The sequence below is a fragment of the Balaenoptera borealis genome (genome assembly GCF_965194805.1).
Source record: "Balaenoptera borealis genome assembly, chromosome: 16".
Taxonomy (NCBI): domain Eukaryota; kingdom Metazoa; phylum Chordata; class Mammalia; order Artiodactyla; family Balaenopteridae; genus Balaenoptera; species Balaenoptera borealis.
Genome location: NC_138872.1, coordinates 5,716,346 through 5,735,455, shown reverse-complemented (window position 1 = coordinate 5,735,455; position 19,110 = coordinate 5,716,346). Strand labels below are relative to the sequence as shown.

Genomic DNA, 19,110 nt, shown 5'->3' with positions numbered 1-19,110 from the left:
GGAGCTGTGGGATTCTGAGCACACTGAAAGAATGTGTGAAAGAAAGTCTGAGAAGATTCTAGAACTTTGGGCCTGAGCTAATGGCGGGTCAGTTGGCCTTGGCAGTGAGGGGAGGCTGCAGTTTGGGGGGAAGGGCAGGCGTCTGGGTTTGGACAGGTTCCGGTGGAGATGCCAGGCCAGGGTCTGGCACTGCCCCTCGGGAGATGCGTTTTACCTGCTCTGTGGTCCGACGGCCCCAGAAAGCCTGGATGTCCCCGCTCTGGAGAGCCCTGGGAGGCCCCTCCCCGGCCTGAGGCTCCTGAGTTGTGCCCCAGCGGCCGCCGGCTTCTCCGACCCATCAGGCCAAACCTCCAGAGAGCAGAGAAAGTGAAATGGGCTCATTTGCCTTTGTTATTTTTATTTTTGGGGCTAGCTGTGCATTCACAGAATGAGTGCTTGGGGCCACAGCTGACCCCTTTTCGCTGAGAGTTTTGCTTTGAGTGTGTGGGCGGCGTGCCCGTCTGTCTCCCGGGCGTCGGCCCCCTCGGCCCCCCTCACCTGCCCCGGCGTCCCCAGATGCTCCTGCTCAGACCCCAAGACCTCTGCCTGCAGGGCTCCAGGGGAGGCTCTGTCGGACTCTGTAGCACCCTCAGTTTACAGATGGGGAAACGAGGCCAGAGAGGGCCGACGGACTTGGACAGGCACGGCCAGGAGCCAGACTCGGGGTCTCGCCCCTCCACCCTGGTCTCCATCGGGCCGAGTCAGCTGGGCGGCTCCTGGCTGTGGGCCGCTCACCCTGGGCGCGTGGGTCCAGGCGGAGATCTCGGCCGTCACCCTTTCAGCAGGGGGTGCTCAGCCTGAGCGTGTGCCCCTCCAGGATGGTCTGGCCTTTTGAACCTGGCCGGCTGCAGCTCCCTTCCCAGTCTGGGGGTTTGGGGGTTTGCTTTGCCCAGGCCCTGGGCATCGGGTCAACTGACTTTTAGGTTCTAACCCCAAACCTGACCGTCCTGCTAGCTGGTTTGCTTTTCCCTCCAGGGCCCTGGGCTGCCCTCCATGGGGCTGGGCTGGGAGGGCCTTTGGTCCATCCTGGCTGGGTGGGGGCCGATCTTGCCCTCTCTCAGCCTCGAGGAGGGGGTCTCTGGGGTGTGGAGAGGAGGCAGTCCCGGCCCCCGGGGTCGAGGCCGAGGCTGGCAGGTGCAGAGCCAGACTTGAACTGAGGCTGCGGGTTCTGCTTCCCCAGGGTCCCCGGCTGTGCCAGCCGGCTGCTTCCTCTGCCACCCCAGGGCCATGACTCGCGGCCCAGGAAGTGGCAGCAGCCCCGGAGGGGCCTCTTTGCCACCGGGTGCCCGCAGGGCCCTTGGCACTCGGCAGGGGCTGGCTAGGCGCTTGGGACCCAGCGGTCCAGGCCAGGTTCCCGCCCTCGTGGGGAAGACAGCGGCACAGAAGGTGGATGACAGGGCGGTTTGGGGTTGTAGGAAGGAAGGCCGGCTGGCGGGGGTGGGGCGTGGTCGGGCAAGGCCTCCGAGGAGGTGAGGTTTGAGCTGTGGGAAGAAGCCTGCCAGCAGCAGGAACAGCAGGTGCAAAGGCCCTGCGCTCGGAGAAGCACGTGCAGTGGGGGGACAGAAAGGAGCTCTGGGTGGCCGGAGTGGGGACAGTGGGCTGGAGGTAAGCTGGGGAGGTAGGCTGAGGGAGGCCCTGGGGGGTGGGGAGCAGTCGGGGTTTGGCTCTGGGCGAAGGGGAGGCCCCTGTGGGGACGTGCCTGAGTGGCGTGGTCTCCCGGACTGTTTTTAAGACGACCCCTGGCCGCCGGGTAGGGGGCGGCGCAGCAGGCCCGCCCGGTCTGGGTGGACGCAGGCTTGCTGCTGGGGGACGGGGGGAGAACGGGGGGAATTGGGGGACCGGGGCGTGGGTGGGGTGGACGTGGGCAGGGGAGTCCCCGAGGATAGAGCGTGTCAGGCCTGTGCCCTTTTCAGAAGCCTGCAGAACAAGCACGCGGAGGCCGGCAGCACCCTGACCTTTCTGGGGAGTAGGTGGGGCGCTGAGGAACCCGCTGGACACAGACCCTGTTCCCCGGTGCCAGGCGCCTGGGACCTCCCCCCTTGTGGTGTGCGGGCCTGGGAAGGGGGCGCAGGGGCTGTGCTCAGACGGGGCCAGCTGGTGGTCTGGCTGGGGTTTCCTTCTCACCGAAGAGTCCAGTGGGTTCCCGTGGGGGACGCTGTGTGTGTGCACCAGCTCAGTCCCTTGGTCCCCGCCTGGCCTTTTCCCAGCCCTCTGCATGGGTGTCTGTGGTCGTGACAATGGTATTTGCCTTTTTCTTTGTAGTTTACAGCGGGGTCTTGACCTTGCCGTGATGCTGGAGGATTCTTCGTGGTCAGCGGGAGGGGCCCTCCTGTGCGCTGTGGGATGTTGGTAGCGTCCCCGGCCTCCACCCGCTGGCTGCCACTGGCAGCCCCCCAACCCCCAGTGTGACAACCAGGAATGTCCCAGACGCAGCTGAGCGTCCCCTGGGGGCAGAGCCGCTGTGGCTGAGAAATGCTGTTCTGGTGGAGGGTCTCGGTTCTCAAGCCCTCACGGCAGCCTCTGCCAGACCCGTTTTACAGATGGGAAAACTGAGACTCACAGAAGCTCTGTAACTTGAGCGCAGAGCTGAGGGCCCCGGTCCCCTTCCTGGGGGTTGGAGGGGGAGCTTCGCAGCGTCCTCCCCGCTTGACTCAGCAGTCCGTACCCAGTGGCAGAACCCACACCAGCCACTGTCTCCCTGGCTGTGTGATTGCCAGTCCCTCGGCCTCTCTGAGTCTTGGTTTCACTCTCTGGGCAATAGGGTAATAGCAGCACCTGTTTGATGGCTGTGAAATGCTTCATAAGTTATCTTGGGCTTTTCACAAAGAGTGGGGAGTGGGGACAGGGTGCTTGAGGGAAACAGGTGAACAGATACAGACACGCAGTGTCCCCGCAGGTCAGGAAACAAGGGAGTCCCCCTTCCTCTCACCCTGAAGCTTTTTCGCCCACACCGTGTCTGAGCGTCCCCCAGCAGGGCAGCTCTGTGGTGGCCAGAGCAGAGCTTAGTCCTGACGACACTGAGTGTCAGAAGCCTGGTAAACGTGACGGCTGCCTTGGCCGGCAGCCTTGAGGCAGGTGTGGCCAGAAACCTGTCATTTTAGAGCCCCGGGTACTTCTGCCGTGTGGACAGTGTGTGCCTGGTCCAGGCAGTGGGTCTGCAGTGCCAGTATCCAAATCCCTGGGTGCCTGTCAGATGCAGATTCCCGGACCCCATCTGACTTGGCAGTCTGTGGGGATCCACATTTTTAGCAAATGCCGTCTGAGGCAGTGGTGCGCCTGCCCGTGTTGGGAGAAGTTCTGGGCTCAAAGCTTCCACAGCCTCCCACTAAGGAATGTTCTAGGGTTCCGGGAGCCGCGTGGGGCTCACGTGGTGGGGGCATCGATGACGCCCAGGACGGCACAGTGGGCACCGCACCAAGGCACGCTCCATCGTGTCTCCTCTGGCTCCCTTCAGAGAGGCATCCGGACGGCCGGGGCCCCTTGTCTTTCTCGGAGGGATCTGTGCCCGCCGGCTGTTTGTCAGCACTGCGTGTCCAGCCCCTCCCGCGGCCAGGCCCTGGGCGAGGCACCACCTGCTCATGTGAGGTCCAGTGGGGGAGATGGGCCAGGAGCTCAGGCTCTGAGCAGCTGCCCCCTCCTCCGAAAAGCCTCTCCCGACCACTCCCAGCTCTGGTTCACGGGTTGGTGTGTTCGTGTGCCTCTGGGATCCAAGCGCTGAGAGGCCAGGGACTGGGTCGTGTGCTCACCGCTGCATGCTTGCCCAGAGCACACCCGCAGACACGTGAGAAGGCTGGTTGCAGCTTGGGAGGCCAAGGCGGCATTCGAACCCAGGCCCCACTCTGTTCAGGGCTCTTGTTCCCACCAGGGAGGCAGGAGCGGGTGGGCAGCAGAAACTCCCAATAGGGCGGAGAGGGAGCGTGGGTGCCATGGCCTGGGCCGTGGCGCAGGGCTCCTGGCCACAGCTGCCTGGCTTCCTGACAAGCAGCAGTGTGTGGCCTTGGCGACCACAGGCGTGCTGCCGCCCAGGAGGGCACACGACGGGGAGGCGGAGACCCGGTGTAGGAACTCCCTGGCGGGGGGGAGCTGGGGCCCCTCCGGGACCGGCCAGGTGTGCCCAGGCTCTCACCCCCAGGGGTTTGCTGCTGGATCCATGGGGCTGTGGTGCCTGTCACCACCCCAGCTCTTTCCTCACTGGGTTGTTCACCCCTCGCTCAGGATTTGCTCCTTATATTTATGCGTTTATTGTGGTAAAGTACACATAACGTAAAATCTGCTGTTTTAGGGCATTAAATATATTCACAGAGTCGTGCGGCCATCACCACTATCTGATTCAGAACTTTTTCGTCACCCAGAAGGAGACCCATAGCCCTCACTCCCCTCCCCTGCTTTCCGAAGCCCCTGCAGTGTAACCACTTTGTCTCTGGGTTTGCTTTTGTGGAGATTTCACGTGAATGGAATCATTCAGTCTGTGGCCTTTTGTGTCTGGCCTCTTTCACTCAGCATCATGTCCTCAAGGTTCATCCACACAGTGGCGTGTGTCAGCACGTTGTTCTTTTTTCTGGGGGAATGACACTCCTCGGCGTGGGTACACTGCAGTCTGGAAATCCATTCATCGGTGGATGGACGCTTGCTTTTCCTTTTTGGCTGTCGCGAGTAGTGCTTCTTATTCCCCTTTGTGCCTGTGCATCCATTTGCCTTGTAGAGATGCTCGGACCCACATGCAACCCTTACACAGCCTCCTTCCAGGCCTTTTCTTTGCGTTCAAAACATTGCCCCACATAAAGTTGCCCTCAGTCAGCTCTTGGACCCATAAAAACGGCAGTTTCATACAATTCCACCTCACCCATCCTTAGCATGGATATAAATACACATTTGATTTTTTTTAGCATGAACATTATCACCATTCAGTATAAATATCACAGTTTTGCATAAACAGTATCTCTGTTCTGTGGCTTGGCTTTCTCTCCCGGCAGCGTGGAGGGGAGCGGCTTGGGGCTGAGTGTGGACCTCGTCCTGCTGCCATGTGGGGTGGTCTGGGGGACACTGGACGCTGCTCCGTCCCCGTGGACAACACTCGGGTTTCTCTGCTTTTTCGCTGTTCCCAGGGGGTGCCGCCGGGACCCACTGAGCCCCTGTCCTTGTTCGGAAGGGAGGGCCGCGGGATGCCGAGGGGCCTGGTGGGGGCAGGGAGCCCAGCTTCCAGGGCCCGGCTTTCTGTCCACTTGCTCTCCCAAAGCTGCCCCAGTTTCTGCCCCTGCCAGGCCTGCGGGAGCGCCGGGAGGGAAGGTTTCCCTTTTTCTTTCAAAGCAGCTTCTCTTCGGAATGGAAGGGGGGCAGGTCAGGGGTCCGGGGCCTGTCTTACAGGCGTGGAGGGAGGTTGGGGTGGCCCCCAGGTGTGTAGCCATGTCAGCCTCATCCTGTGTGACTTGTGCAGGCCTGAGAGGAGGGGGAGGAGCTGATGCTGGAGGCCACGGCGTCTGCCCCGCCGAGGCCGCTCTGTGCCCGCCGCTGCCGTGGGGCCCGGCGCCGGCTGCTGGAGTGGGCACCTGCTGGTACTGCCTTCCCGAGCCTCAGGTTCTCCGTCTGCGACGTGTGGGGTCGCCCCTACAGTGGAGGGCTGCGCGCACGGGGCCCGCGGTGGGCAGCCTGCAGGGAGGGACGAGTGCGGGCTGCAGCTCTCAGCTCCCGGGCTGGTGCCCGGGGGACCTTGGGCGAGGCACCTCCAAGACCAGTTTTTCTGTTGTAAAATGAGACGGTTACCTGAAGGCCAACCTGGGGGAAGTTTCAGCCGGTTACTGCGTGTGAGGCGTGGCCACCGGCCTGCTGCGCCTTGTCCCTGAGGCTCTGGCCGTCATCTTTGCTCGCGGCACCGTCATTGCGGTTACACTTGTACTACGTCGTTGTCCTCATTCACTCAGCAAGTGAGCCCCTGCCTGGGCCAGGGTCTGTGTTGTCTGTTCACGGGTGGCTGACGTTGTAGTCAGGGGAGACAGATGTGGTAAACAAGTAAATTGCGCGGGGTGTCACTGTGAGGGTGGCAGATGCTGGAAGATGAACCCAGGGAAGTGGGGGGACAGGGCTGGCTTCATGGACATGTGACCTGGGTGATCACACAGGGACCTGTGCTCAGAAGGGCTTGTGCTGGATTTGATGCTTTGGTGCTGAAATTGTTCATGATTTTTAAACTCCCCACCCCTGCCCCCAAATCATGTCGTGTTGCTCCTGTCGGGGACAGGTGGTGTTTGGTGTGTAGGGTGGGATGGGGGGGGCTGCCTGGACGGGTTCACGGAGGAGACATTTGAGTGCAAACTTGAAGAGGGGAGGTGGGAGACCTGTGGGTCGCTGGGGAAAGTGCTGTGCAGGTTGTGGGCATGGCCAGTGCAAAGGCCCTGTGGTAGGAGCACCATTATTGTTGTAATTGCACCCATTTTACAGATGAGGAAGTAGAGATGCCGGAGGGGGGACACAGCATCACCCGGCTCTTCCGGCACCTCCACTCCACCCGAGCCGCTGTGTTTCCCCGCTCTGTCGCCTGACCCTGACCCTGACCCTCTCTGCTTGGCCCCACAGGCTGACCCCCCACTACATCTACCCACAAGCCATCGTCCAGCCCAGCGTGGTGATCCCGGCGGCCCCAGTCCCGTCACTGTCCTCGCCCTACATTGAGTACACGCCGGCCAGCCCGGCCTACGCCCAGTACCCGCCGGCCACCTACGACCAGTACCCGTATGCCGCCTCGCCCGCCACAGCCGCCAGCTTTGTGAGCTACGGCTACCCGGCCGCCGTGCCCCAGGCCCTCTCGGCCGCGGCCCCCGCGGGCACTGCCTTCGTGCAGTACCAGCCTCAGCAGCTGCAGCCCGACAGGATGCAGTGAGGGCCGTTTCTGCCCCTGCAACTGTGGCTCCATCACCACGCGCTGGGCGGGTGCCGGCTGAGCCCAGGGGTGCACACCGCACCTGTGCCTCGGGAGACCCCGCGGGACCCCGCCTGCACCCTGGGCGGCCCAGAGACCACTTCTCTTTACACCCAGGACCGTCGCGCCTTGAGGGAGGACTTTGAGAGAAAAGAGTGACCGAGAGCCATTTGAAGATCAGCCTGAATGTCGCACACGCACTGTCCCCGCCCTCCTGCACCCCTGGAGCCCGCGGGCGGTCCCCCCAGCATCCTGTGGGGCCTTCTGGACCCTCCACAGACCCCGGCGGCCCTCTGGGGTGAGCAGAAACTTTGTCCCGCTCAGAGAGGCCTTACTCCAGGGAAGCCCAGGATCGCGAAGTGTGTTGACTGTTGTCGCTCCGTCTGCACAGCTCTGAACCGTGCACGGGGGGGATCGCCGGCCTCCTGAGTTCCCATTTTCTAAATGCTGGCCCTGGGGTGCTCCCCCTCCCCCCGGCCCCCAGACGCCCAGGTGCGGCAGGGCCACCGGTGACCAGCGACGGGGCAGCTGGCCGTGGTCCTTTACGTCGAAGCACTGCGACTTTTTTTTCTTACCGTCATTGTTTTGCTACTAAGATGATTTCAGAATTTCAGTCTATTTTTTCAGCAGAGACTCCCACCACCAAGAATCCAAAACCTGTTTTTGACTTTGAGAGACTCGCTTTTGTCGATGGCTCTACACCCGAGGAGCCAGTGACAGTATTTCTGTGATAAGGTGTCTGCTGGCCCGAGTGCCCGAGCCCCTCAGAGGGTAGGCGTCTCCAGACAGTAAGTTGTCTTAAGCTTGTCCCCCTCCCTACGGCCGTGACGGGGTTGCGGGCCGAGGGGCCGGACCGCAGCATCCTGGCCGGCAGGGTGGAGGCTGAGTGCCCCCCGCGTCCCCTCGCGGTGTCGCCTGCTGTGTATGTACCAGCCCGAGCAGCTGCGGGATTGAGCTGAGACACATCTGCTTGCCTTGGGGGCTCGGGGACGGGGGAGGTGACAGTTCCCACAGCCCGCGATGGGGCTCCTGGAGGGGGAGGGGAGGGTGAGATGAGGGGACGGGCCCGAGGGGGTTGGGGCGTGAGGGCTGCTCCTGCAGACCTACCTCAGGGAAGTGGGAGGCCTCGGGGCTGCTGCACACGGGCAGGCACTTCCCTGCACGCCGGGGCAGAGCCAAGGCCCAGGAAGCAAAGGTAGCTCAGATTCTAATAATATTTTTATTAGAATGTTCTGATTATAAAAATAAAAGTTGTTTTCTTTAAAGAAAAAGTGGGTCTGTAGTTTTTCCCTCGAAGTGGGCGCCTCTGACCCTCATAGCCACCGGGCTCGGTCTCTGATGTGCTCAGAGCAGGGCCCTGGGGGCAGAGGCTGGGCGGCTCCACCAGAGCCAGGTGGAACAGGGGGCGGCTCCTTGGAGAAAGCAGGGCACTGCTGGCAGAACCCGGGCAGGAGCTGCTGAGGAGGCACAGGAGCAGGTGTCCAGACCCCCGGCCCTCAGGGTGCTGGCAGCCGGGCGCGGCGCAAGTCAGGAAGGGACGTCTGGGTGTGCGGGAGAGGGGCTCCATCCCGGGATGGTCCCAGCCTCTCCCACCATCCAGCTGGAGTCCCGACTCAGCACTGGGGGAATCACGGGGGCCTCCTGGAGGGGGTGTGAAGGCTGGAGAGGAGGTTCATTCACTCATTGCCTCACTTTCTCCCTCATTCATTCATTCTAAGAAATGGCGTGTGCTGGGTCACATGCAGAGCACTGGGAATAGTCATAAAACACAGTCCTGCCCACTGGGGTTCATAATCTACTGGGGGCACACAGCAAGCATGCAAACTAGTGGGGGAGATGCAGCAAACACGCAAATGGGGCAATTTCACATACTGGTCAGGACGTATTACCGGGGGTGATGGAGAATGAGCGGGTTCTAGGCAGGAGGAACAGCAGGTGCAAAGGCCCTGGGACAAGGAGGCCAGTGTGGCCGGAGAGGCACAGTGAGGGGAAAGTCGGTGGGAGGTGAGCTTCGGAGGTGATGGGGCTGGGGAGGCAGCAGAGACCCGGTGGACGGGTGTGCTGTAAGCACAGTCTGGGGAGCAGGGGTAGCAATGCACAGACACGGCCTGGCCAGCTCAGCACAGTGTGGTCGATGCCATGGGGGAGGGGAGGACTGCACAGGGGCGAGGGGCCACCGGAGGGCAGCTGGGCCGTGCAGGATGGAGGGGCTCCTGGTGATCTGGGGGAGTGGAGTGGGTGCTCCTGGTGGGGAGGCCAGTCTGGGCAGAGCTCGGAGGTCGCGGCTTGGCCTCCTTTGGGACGGTCGCTCTCCAGACACCAGGCTTGTCCTCCCCGCGACCACCGCCCCAACCCTGCAGAGCGGAGCTGGGCCTCACAACACGTGGCATCTGTCCCGCCTCCCACGTTCACCTACCGCGCACAGCGGGCAAGCCATCCTCCCTCCGGTCACTCTGAACTCCTCCCTCACCCCCACGGCCGACTCCTGCTAAGCCTGTCTCACATCTGCCCCCCTCCTCCCCTCCTTGCCCCCTCCTCTGCTTCCAGCCTCAGTCCAGGACCACCCCCTCTCTCCTGGACCCTTGCAGTGGCCCCTTCACTGCTTCTGCCCCGTCCTTCTTCAGTCCACACTCCACATGCAGCTAGAGAGTCACGGCTCCTCCAGCTCCCCTCTGTGGCTCCCCATCATCCTTGCGGAAAAAGCCAAAGCTGTCACTGTGGTCTGTGAGGCCCCTGCCCACACTGGGCACAGCTCACCCACCACAGGACCTTTGCACCTGCTGTTGAATCCTCCAGCTTTTACCTGCCGGCCTCCAGCTCTCAACGCGGAAGTGTCTTTGTCCCAGCAGCCTCCTCCGACCCCAGTCTCAGTCCAGGCAGCTGAACTGTGTCTCCCTTCATCTGCGTCCTCACCTGTCTCTGTCCCACCCCCCTTAGAACACCGACGCCAAGGGGGCAGGGGCTGTCTGCCTTCTGTCCTGCTGTGTCCCCCACACCTAGTGTTGTGCCAGGCACAGCAGGGAAACTGAGGCCTGCCAGCACTCAGAACTTGATTCTGGCAGAGGACACCAGCGGGAGTTTTGGGACCGTCCATCCCGGCTGGAGTGTGCTGGGCAGATCTGAGGCTGGGGCCAGGGAAAGGGGGAGCGGGGGGGCAGAAGTCAGAGTTGCTGCAGGGAATGGGGCGGAGGAGATGCATGGGGAGCGCGGCACCTGCACAGAGCTGGGCAACTGGGTCTGACCCCGGAGTCCAATGACAACTCCACATGGTCAGCCCTTGGCTTTGAAGTGAGATGGGTCACCCCGATTCGGGAGGTGGCTGGGGGTGACCGGGAGCCACCTTCTCTGCTCTGTCCTAGCGTGCCTGTGGGATCTCCTCGGGCCTTTTCCAATCGCTTTGATTCTGAGATTTGCAAACTCCCCCTTTCTGTAGTCCAGGCCCCCAGCCTCTGCCCAGGGAAGGGCCAGGGTTCCCGGGGTCAAGTCAGGTGGGATCTTGCCAGGCAGGAACCGCTGATGCCCCTCCCTGCCTGCCCCTGCCACCTGCCCGTCTCCCTCCTGCTGGGTCTTAGTTTGCAAACACTGGCAAGGGGTCAGGGAGGTCAACATGGGGCTTCCAGCTCAGAGGAGACATTGCTGCAGCTGATAAGGGCCGGGGGGCCATGGAGAGGGTTGCAGGTGCTGCCAGGGTTATCGGGAGCGCCACTTGTGGCCAGCCCGTTTCCTGTCACTATCGGCCAGTGGCAGCCTCTGGGACAGACCTCGAGGACTCAGAAACATCCTCCTGGAGCCCGGGATTGAGGGCTCTGGACGGTGGCTAACCCAGGAGAGACAGAGCTTGCAGAGTCAGGGCACTGAGTGCAGAGCAGGGGCGAGCTGAGGGCGGCAGGGCCGTGGTCTGTGCCCGCAGGGGATGCGGTGACGACGATTATAAATGATGATGGTGAACACCGCTGCCAACGTCCGCGGTGCGGACTCGGCTCAGGTGCTGTGCAGGCGCTTTTCACGGCTGGTTGGTTACCAAGAGGTGAACGCTCAGAGTGGCCCTCTTGCACAGATGGGGAAACTGAGACACGGGAGTGGAGCCATCACTGCCCAGACCCCTGAGGAGCGGTGGTGGGAGGTGCTCTGCCGTGGAGCTGAAGGGCGTGGGCCTGACCCACGGCCCTGGTTCCCCCCAGGCCAGCAGGGTGAGCTCGGCCAGGCCTCCACCTCCCTGAGCCTCGCTGGGAATGGGGCCATGACCGTCCTCCGAGGCCGGGGTTCTGTCCCTTCTCTGCTGCGTCCCCAGCAGACAGTGTAGTGAGAGTGGCCCCAGTGATTGGTTCAGGGATAGGCATATGACCCAGTGTGGGTCAGTGAGTCAGTCCTGGATTTCTGCTGGCACTCCTGGGGGAAGGAAGCTGTCTTTCTGCTGGGGAAGCCAATCTGGGAGCAGATAAGCCTGGAGCTGCTGGGGTGGGGGTAGGGTGTGTGGGGTGGGGTGGGGTGAAGGGGTGGTGTTGAGAGATGGGACTATTTGTGCTCATGGAGAGACTGTCTGAGAAGGAAGCCAGAACTAGGGAAAGTAGGGCTGAAGAGTGAAGATAGGGTCTTAGTGACATCTTTGGGGCCCCTTGATCCAGCTATGCCTGAGTTAGACACTGGACTTTTCCATTACAAGAGCTAAAAAATTTCCTTTTTCGCTTAAGCCTATTTAATTTTTTTTTTTTTTCTGTTCTTTGCAATCAAGACTCTGGATATATACAATCTCAAAGGGGCTGCATTACTTAAAAAATTAGGCTGAGTGACATACAATAAAAAAAACCAAAATAACATTAGGATACTAATGTCTCATTCACAGGGGCTTTGTGGAGACTGTACTGACTCAGTCTCTCTTTCGACCTTCACACCAGCGAGGTGAGCTGGGTCTATCATCAGTATGCCCATTTCCCACATGGAGAAATCGGGGCTCAGAGTGCTCACAGAATTTGCCTGGGGTCACCTGGCTCCCCAGGGGCAGTTCTGAGATGGCAGCTGAAGATTCTCCCTCATGGTGTGTTCAGGTCTGGTGAACAGTCATCACGGGGCATCTCCCCCTTGCGCAGGACTTGCAGCCCGAGGTGCTTTCACATTTAGGGTCCTCGAGTGGGGTGCTGGGTCTGCTGCTGCCAGAAGGGGACCGTTTGATGTTTTCCGGTGTACTGGCTCTTTTCCTCCTGGTCAGAACCCTCCCACGAGGAGTGGGCTAATAGTCCCATTTTACAGAGGGGAAGACTGGGGCTCAGAGGGGCTATGTGGTTGAACGTAGTTGGTCCAGGCTTGGGTTTGTCTGTCTGACTCCAAAGCCTGTGTTGTTGGCTCTGTGGCCTCCGGGAGCTTGAGGTGGAACATCTTGGCCCGGGCTCCCACCCCTCCCCTCCGCCCTGCACGCCGCCTCCAGGCAAGCAGACCCCATCGGGCCAACGTGGTGCAGTGCCAAGGGCCAGATGCTTGGGCACCTCTGGCTCTGTCTCTGGGCAATAACTGGGTCGTGGTTACATCACCTGCACATGGGGTAATCCCCACGGTCGCCCTCTCTGGGCCACCACTAGGATGAAAGGGGGTGACTTAGGCAAAGTGCTCAGTGATAGCCCCCTTTGGGGTAGGTGCCCAGCTCCCAGAGCCCCCAGCCCCCGTGCCAGTGGGAAAGCTGAGCAAGCAGTGGAGGGTGGAGGTGAGAAAACCACCCTAATTCCTGTGAAAGCCGCCCACTGCCTCTCAGAGTCCCACCTGTGGATGAAGGACCCCATGTTTCCAGTCAAATGAGGCAACTCCCATCTTGTTTTACCCTCAGCTCTGGAACTAAGGCTATCCTCAGAGTCCCAGAACTCATGAAAACTGACATTCATTAAATACTTCCTATGGCTTTTATGTCTATTCTTTCTCTGAACCCTCCCAGCAACCGTGGGAGGTTGACTGTGCCCAGCTCACAGATGGGAAAACCAAGGCTGGGGAGATTCAGCTGCTTGCCCAAGGCTAGAGAGCTGGTGTGGCTGAGCCAGGATTTGTACTCAAGAATCCTGAATCAGGAGGGCACATACTGCCCTTCCCAGAGGGCTGGGCTCTGGCCTCCCCACCCCCCAGCCCCGCTCTCCTCTCCTTCGTCACCCCTCCCCCCGCAGGTCCCTGCCCTGACTGCTGAGTCACACTTGTGCTTGTCCCCAGAGTTGTAAACGCTGAACCAGACGCCCCCTGGGTTTGGGGACCATCCAGATACAGCGAGAGTAACAGGGGCAGCTGTCCAGCGTGCCCTGGGGCTGGGTGTCTGCCCAGGGCATGGTGTGGGGTGGGCACCTGGCCCTCCAGATACCTCCTGGGCCTCCTGCTGGGGCTGATAAGTGCACAGCCTTGCTTATCAGCCCTGTCTGCTCACCCCAAGCCTTGTGTACACATCGGGGCGCACAGCAGCCTGGAGATCAAGGATGGGGCAACCCCACCCCCCGAAGCCCAGCCCACCAGACAGCTGAACTTGGTGCATTAAAGGCAACCCAAGAGTTCCTGGTGCCTCCTGCTGGCTTCTTGGCACCGTGATAGGGACATTTTTAGAGAAATTAAAGGTTTTTTAAAAACAAATTATACCATTAGAACTGTTGGGGAAAAATTCCAAAATAAAGGAAATTTATTAAAATAATCTACACATGTGTATAAAAACGGGAGGAAGGAAATAGACTAGCTGTTAATGGTACTAGGACTACAGGAGAGTTTTACTTTTTTCTTAACACAGTTCTGTGCGATTTACAACTGAGCAAGAAAAATTGGAGAATGAAGTTTGGCATTTGGTTGATGTTACATCTGTGTGCACATACCCCAAATGCTAACCGGGTGGGGTCCTTTGGGTGCCCGCCGGCTTGCTTATATGGCTCTTCTGCGTGTCTCTGATGAGCCAGAGCTGGGTGGGGTCCGCAGCTGTCCTTGCCTCCACCCGCCTCTTGCCTGTGGGGACCCACTGGCCTGGAAGAAAATCTCAGTTCCTCGCCATGGCTGAACTGGCCCTGCCACCTCTCAGATGCCTTTCTCAAGAGCCACTCTCCCGCCAGGTGTCCTGTGCCGACTCCTTTTTGTCCCTCAGCCTGAGTTCAAAAGTCACCAAGTCTCAGCTCAGATGTCATCCCCGCTCCCCACCTGCTAGATGCCTTCCCAGACCTTCTTGTCGAATGAAGCTCTTGCCTCTACCCTGCCCCCCATCCTTGTTCTCTCTGATTTTTCTTTTGGGGCAGTGGTCTGTCTTTCTGTCGCCATCGTCTGGGACAAGAGCCTGGACCTGGCCTCAGAGCATCACAGGAATGAGTCTGGGCGGCCTCTTGCTCCTCCCTCCTCCTACTTGGAGCTGACCGGGTCCTCTGGGCTGCGTTCTCCTGACAACCCCACTCCTGCCTGACCCGAGGCCTCCCACCATCCCCGCTCACCAGTGCTCAGCGCGCCCGGGACTGCCCACCCCTGTGCGGTGTGGACCTGGGCTCTGTCCCGTTGGCATACACGAGCTCTCCTGACCCAGGGAGAGGTGAGCATTGCAAGAGTCTGCTTGGCTTCCTTGGGCCCAGGATGAGGGAAGGGCTTGTGAAAAAGGCCATACTCCTGAGTCTGGAGCTGCGGTTTAATAAGAGTCTCCAAGGTCACAAGGGGTGTGGGACCGCGGTGTTCTTCCTCGTGGGGAAGGAAGGACAGAGAATCCTGCACTTACTGAGCACCTAGCTTCTGCCAGGCCCTGTGCCCACCACCCAGCTGTGTCAGCTCACAGCAACCCCGTGCAAGATGCATGTACACTGTCCCCATTTTGCAGATGCAGAAACTGAGGCTCAAAGTAGTTAGGGAGCTGGCAGAGCTGGGGCCCAAACCCCAGAGGGTCTGACACCAAAGCCCGCCCCCCCCCCCAACCCGCTGCTGGCTTCTCCTCTGGAGGGAATGGCGACATGAAATACGGTGCAGCCATGAAGAAGTACATTTATGACATGGAGAGATGTTCACGGAGCGCTGTGGAAAGGAGAGAGCAGCCACAGACAGAAGCTTCTCTGGCAACACTGGGCCCACAGTCCCGCATAGCAATGATTAAACACATGCTTTTCCCCTTCTCCACAGTCCCCACCAGTCCTTATTGTGCCTCTCACCAAGCTCTGGTGGGCATTTTAGTTTGCCAGCTAGGAGCCATGGGAGAGAGACAAGGGTGGGAAAAAGCAGGGGCCACATCAGATACACATATGTTTTATCCACTTCGATGTCTAACTAGAGGACATTCATGTGGTTAAGCCTTGACGGATGGATGGAGGGAGGAAGGGATGAATGAATGAATGGAAGAAAGTATGGACAGGGAGAGAGAGAGAGAGTGAGAGAAGGAGGGATGGAGAGAGAGAAGGAAGGAAGGACTGATGGATGGAGGGATGGGTGGAGGGGTAGAGAGATGGAGAGACATGGATGAAGGGATGGATGGATGGAGTGATGGATGAAGGGATGGATGGAAGGATGAATGGTAGGTTAGATAGACTGCTACCCCCCATCCCCACTCCAGCAAAGTCAGCACAAGGGTTTGGAATCAGACAGACTTGAGTTTGAATTTGAGTTTCTTTCCTTACAAGCTGTGTGACCCTGGGTGAGTCACTCACCCTCTCTGATCCTCAGTTTTCTCATCAGTACCTCCTAGGACACCCGTGGAAAAAGCAGTGAGGGCCAGGTTTGAGGGAGGAGCTCGATGAGTGCCAGCCCTTTATTACAGTCAGTGCTTCTGTCCTGCTTGGTCCTGAGAAAACCGGTCGGTTCCTGGGGGGACTCTGCATTTCCCCCCTCCACTTCTGAGGATCTCGCGATCTCGCTGGATCACCGCCAATGCTGATAGCGCCCCTCGCTCACCGGCTCTAACCCCAGCTGGACGGATGTAACCCACCCAATGCACAAACAGTCTGCTGTGAACAGGGGGAGGGTCCTTGCAGCGCCCCCCCCCGACCCCGACCCCAGTCCTGGCCACACTGCAGAGCCTGCCTCCACAGGGCTTCCCAAGATGACTCTGCATGGACCCCACCGGGACCAGCGGAAGCCCAGTCTCTGGGAGGAGGGCCTGGGCCTGGGTATTTTTTAAAGAGCTTCTAGATGGTTCTAAAGTGAAGCTTGGCCTAAGAACCACTGTGTTTAGTACCTTTTAAATTTTTTATATGTTTCCCCCAGTCCGTTTTTCCTTTGTTTTTCTCTCTCGTTTCTTCAGAGGTCAAAAAGGACTCTGCCTTCTGTAGCTAGAGAAAGAATTCAAATTTCCTTTTTAGGGTTTTGATAGTTCACTTTAAAAAATATTTTTTTGTGAATCCCCTTGTAGTACAGCTGGTTAGAGCAGGAGAGATGGGAGCCCATCTCTTTCCTTCATGTGGTTCTAAGACCCTCCATGAGTATAGCGTGGGCTTTTATTATAACTTAGACTGGTTTAAGAGGATAACGCTAAATGCAATCAAAGCAAAAAAGTGAGATGCCACTTCACAGCCCCTAGGATGGCTAGAAGGAAAAGCCAGGCAAGAACCCATGTTGACGGGGTGGAGGGGTTGGAACTCTCTCACCCTGCTGGTGGGAATGTGAACGGAGGACAGTCTGGCAGTTTTCAAATGACTCAACGTGGAGTTACCATATGACCCAGACATTGCCCGCCTGGGTATATACCAAGACAAATAAAAACATACATCCACACAAAACCTTGTCCATGGATGTTCTAGCAGCCCTATTCACAGTAGCCCCAAAGTGGAAACAACCTCAATGTCCACCATTGAAAAATGGATAAACAAACTATGGTATCCCATCCAAAGAATATTATTTGGTCATAAAGGGACCAATGAAAAGGGACTGAAATTCTTTTTCTTTTAAATTAATTTTTATTGGAGAATAGTTGATTTACAATGTTGTGTTAGTTTCAGGTGTACAGCAAAGTGAATCAGTTATACGTATACCTATATCTATTCTTTTTTTAGATTCTATTCCCATATAGGTCATTACAGGGTACTGAGTAGAGCTCCCTATGCTATACAGTAGGTTCTTATTACCTATTTTATATCTAGTAGGGTGTATATGTCAATCCCAATCTCCCAGTTTATTCCTCCCCCGCTTTCCCCCTTGGTAACCATAAGTTTGTTTTCTACGTATGAAATTCTGATATATGCTCCAACACAGGTGAACCTTGAGAACACGATGATAATTGGGAGAAGACAGTCACAAAAGACCACATCTTGTATGATTCCATTCATGTGAAATGTCCAGAATGGGCAAATCCATTGAGATAGAAAGTAAGTCAGTGCTTGCAGGGGCTGGGGGGCGGCGGTGGCGGCCTGCCACGTACCAGGCACACCTCACCGGGCAGGTCTTAGGAAACCAGCAAGGCAGTGGCTCTGAAAAAATGAGAAAAGACAATGAAAGAATATTCCAAAAGATCAATGGAAGTCACCACGGGAAAAGGCAGAACTCTGGGCCCTCCCCACACTTACTTATCGTTGAATATCACTTCTATTTTGGATGATGCATGCGATGGGCACCCAATCCTTCCTGATGTTTGTACCCAGGGTATCTGCTTGACTGGAACCATGGGGTAAAGGCTGCGACCAGGGCCAGGCCCGGCCCCGAGTAGGAAGTCGTCCCTGTGCTGGGCTGTGTCTCTAGGACACAAGGGGAGGGGAGGCTCTGGGCTTAGCCAAGCTGGGGAGGAGGCCCAGACCTCTCTGAGGCCTGCACCCACACTCGCCTGACCCTGGGCCTCCAGCTCTATGGTCTGAGCATGGACATGGGGGCATCAGGTATAACCTGGGGGGCAGAGGCTCTGATGAAAGGGGCATTCATGGACTTCGGGGAGGGTTGAGGGGTGCTGTCTGGCGAATGTGGATTTTACTTTCTACTCTATACGTATCTTTGTTTGAATGTGGTGCCACATTCACGTATTGCTTCTGTGATTATAAAAAACAAAAAGAGTGGAAAGAAATACAATCTCAGAGTAAAACATTGGATGGCTACAGAGTTCTGTAAGGTACAAAGGAATATTCCCTCCAATCCCAGATAACATTTGTGTTTGTTTCTCCAGATTTCTCTGTAGCAAGGCAGTGACATAGTCATAAATATTTTTAAATGAGACCTCCCTATTTTTCCACATGCTTGTCCACTGACCTGCATAGCTCACAGCCCCCTTGTCGTTTCTGCATTCTGTGAACTCTGCTGATTTGTATTAGCGCCTGCTGTGCACAGACTCTGTTGTAGGCCCTGCAGAGACAACAGGGAACAAAGCAGGCAAATCCCCGCCCTCACAGGGCTTTCAGTTTACTGGGAGAAGTGGGCAATAGACAAGGAAACAGTTAACTAAGATCGTTATGGAATCAGCAGGAGCTGGGGAGGAGATTAGCTGGTGATCACAGGGCCTTTGCACGAGCTGTTCCCGCTGCCTGTGCCCTTCCCGCAGATGTTCACGCGGTGCCCATCCTTGGCCGACTCCTTGCCATCTTCCCACTCTGCACTCTGCTTGCCTGCCTCCTCTGGGGAACTTATCAGGGTTTGTACTTCTCAGTGCATTTTATTGGCTCATTTAATATCTGTCTCCTATCCTGGACTGTAAACTGGGAGGGGCAGGAGCAGGCCAGAGACATCCATGCTGGTACCCAGCCTCTGCACCCAATGCTGGGCACATAGAAGAGGGCCTATAATACGTGCTGGCCATATGAATTCTAAATAATTTAAATTAAATGATCTTCTAAGTTGAGGAGAGGCGATCTGAGGCAGTGGGGAGTGCATCTTCAGGAGAGGATGCATGGGGGAGTGGGTACCCTGCCTGTGGGCTCTGGACCCAGCCAGGACCTGACCTGGGAAGGGCCAGCAGAGTCCAGGCCCGGGGAAAGGAGGGATCGCCTGGTCTGGGTGTGAGGCAGGGATGAGCAGAAGTGAGCAGCCAGACACCTCCCTCCCCACCCAAGTCTTCTGGGAAGGATCAAGGATGCCCGTGGGAGTGTGGGATGTGGACGCCTCCCGCGGGCTCCCCTGGGGACAGCCTCGGTCTCTTCTGAGGGCTGCACGATTCAGTTTTGACCATATTTGCCTCAGAGCCAAGTGGCCACCCCGTGGGGCCGTGGTATAAATATCGGTTTGTTTACTCTGTGTCCCAGTTGAGCATGCTTCTGAGGAACGCAAGGCTTCCC

General features: G+C 58.1%; 1 protein-coding gene across 2 annotated transcripts in view; it reads left to right on the top strand.

Moving 5' to 3' along the window:
- RBM38 (RNA binding motif protein 38) overlaps positions 1–19,110 on the top strand; it is a 49,156-nt gene that overhangs the window by 7,128 nt on the left and 22,918 nt on the right. Inside the window, exon 4 of one of the 2 annotated variants that reach the window (XM_082359331.1) lies at positions 6,610–8,223. The exons of the other annotated variant lie outside the window; for it this stretch is intronic. Coding sequence (XP_082215457.1) covers positions 6,610–6,913 — 304 coding nt within the window. The 3' untranslated portion in view covers positions 6,914–8,223. Of the gene's footprint in view, positions 1–6,609; positions 8,224–19,110 lie in introns of those variants that run through there. 2 annotated transcript variants of the gene reach the window in all.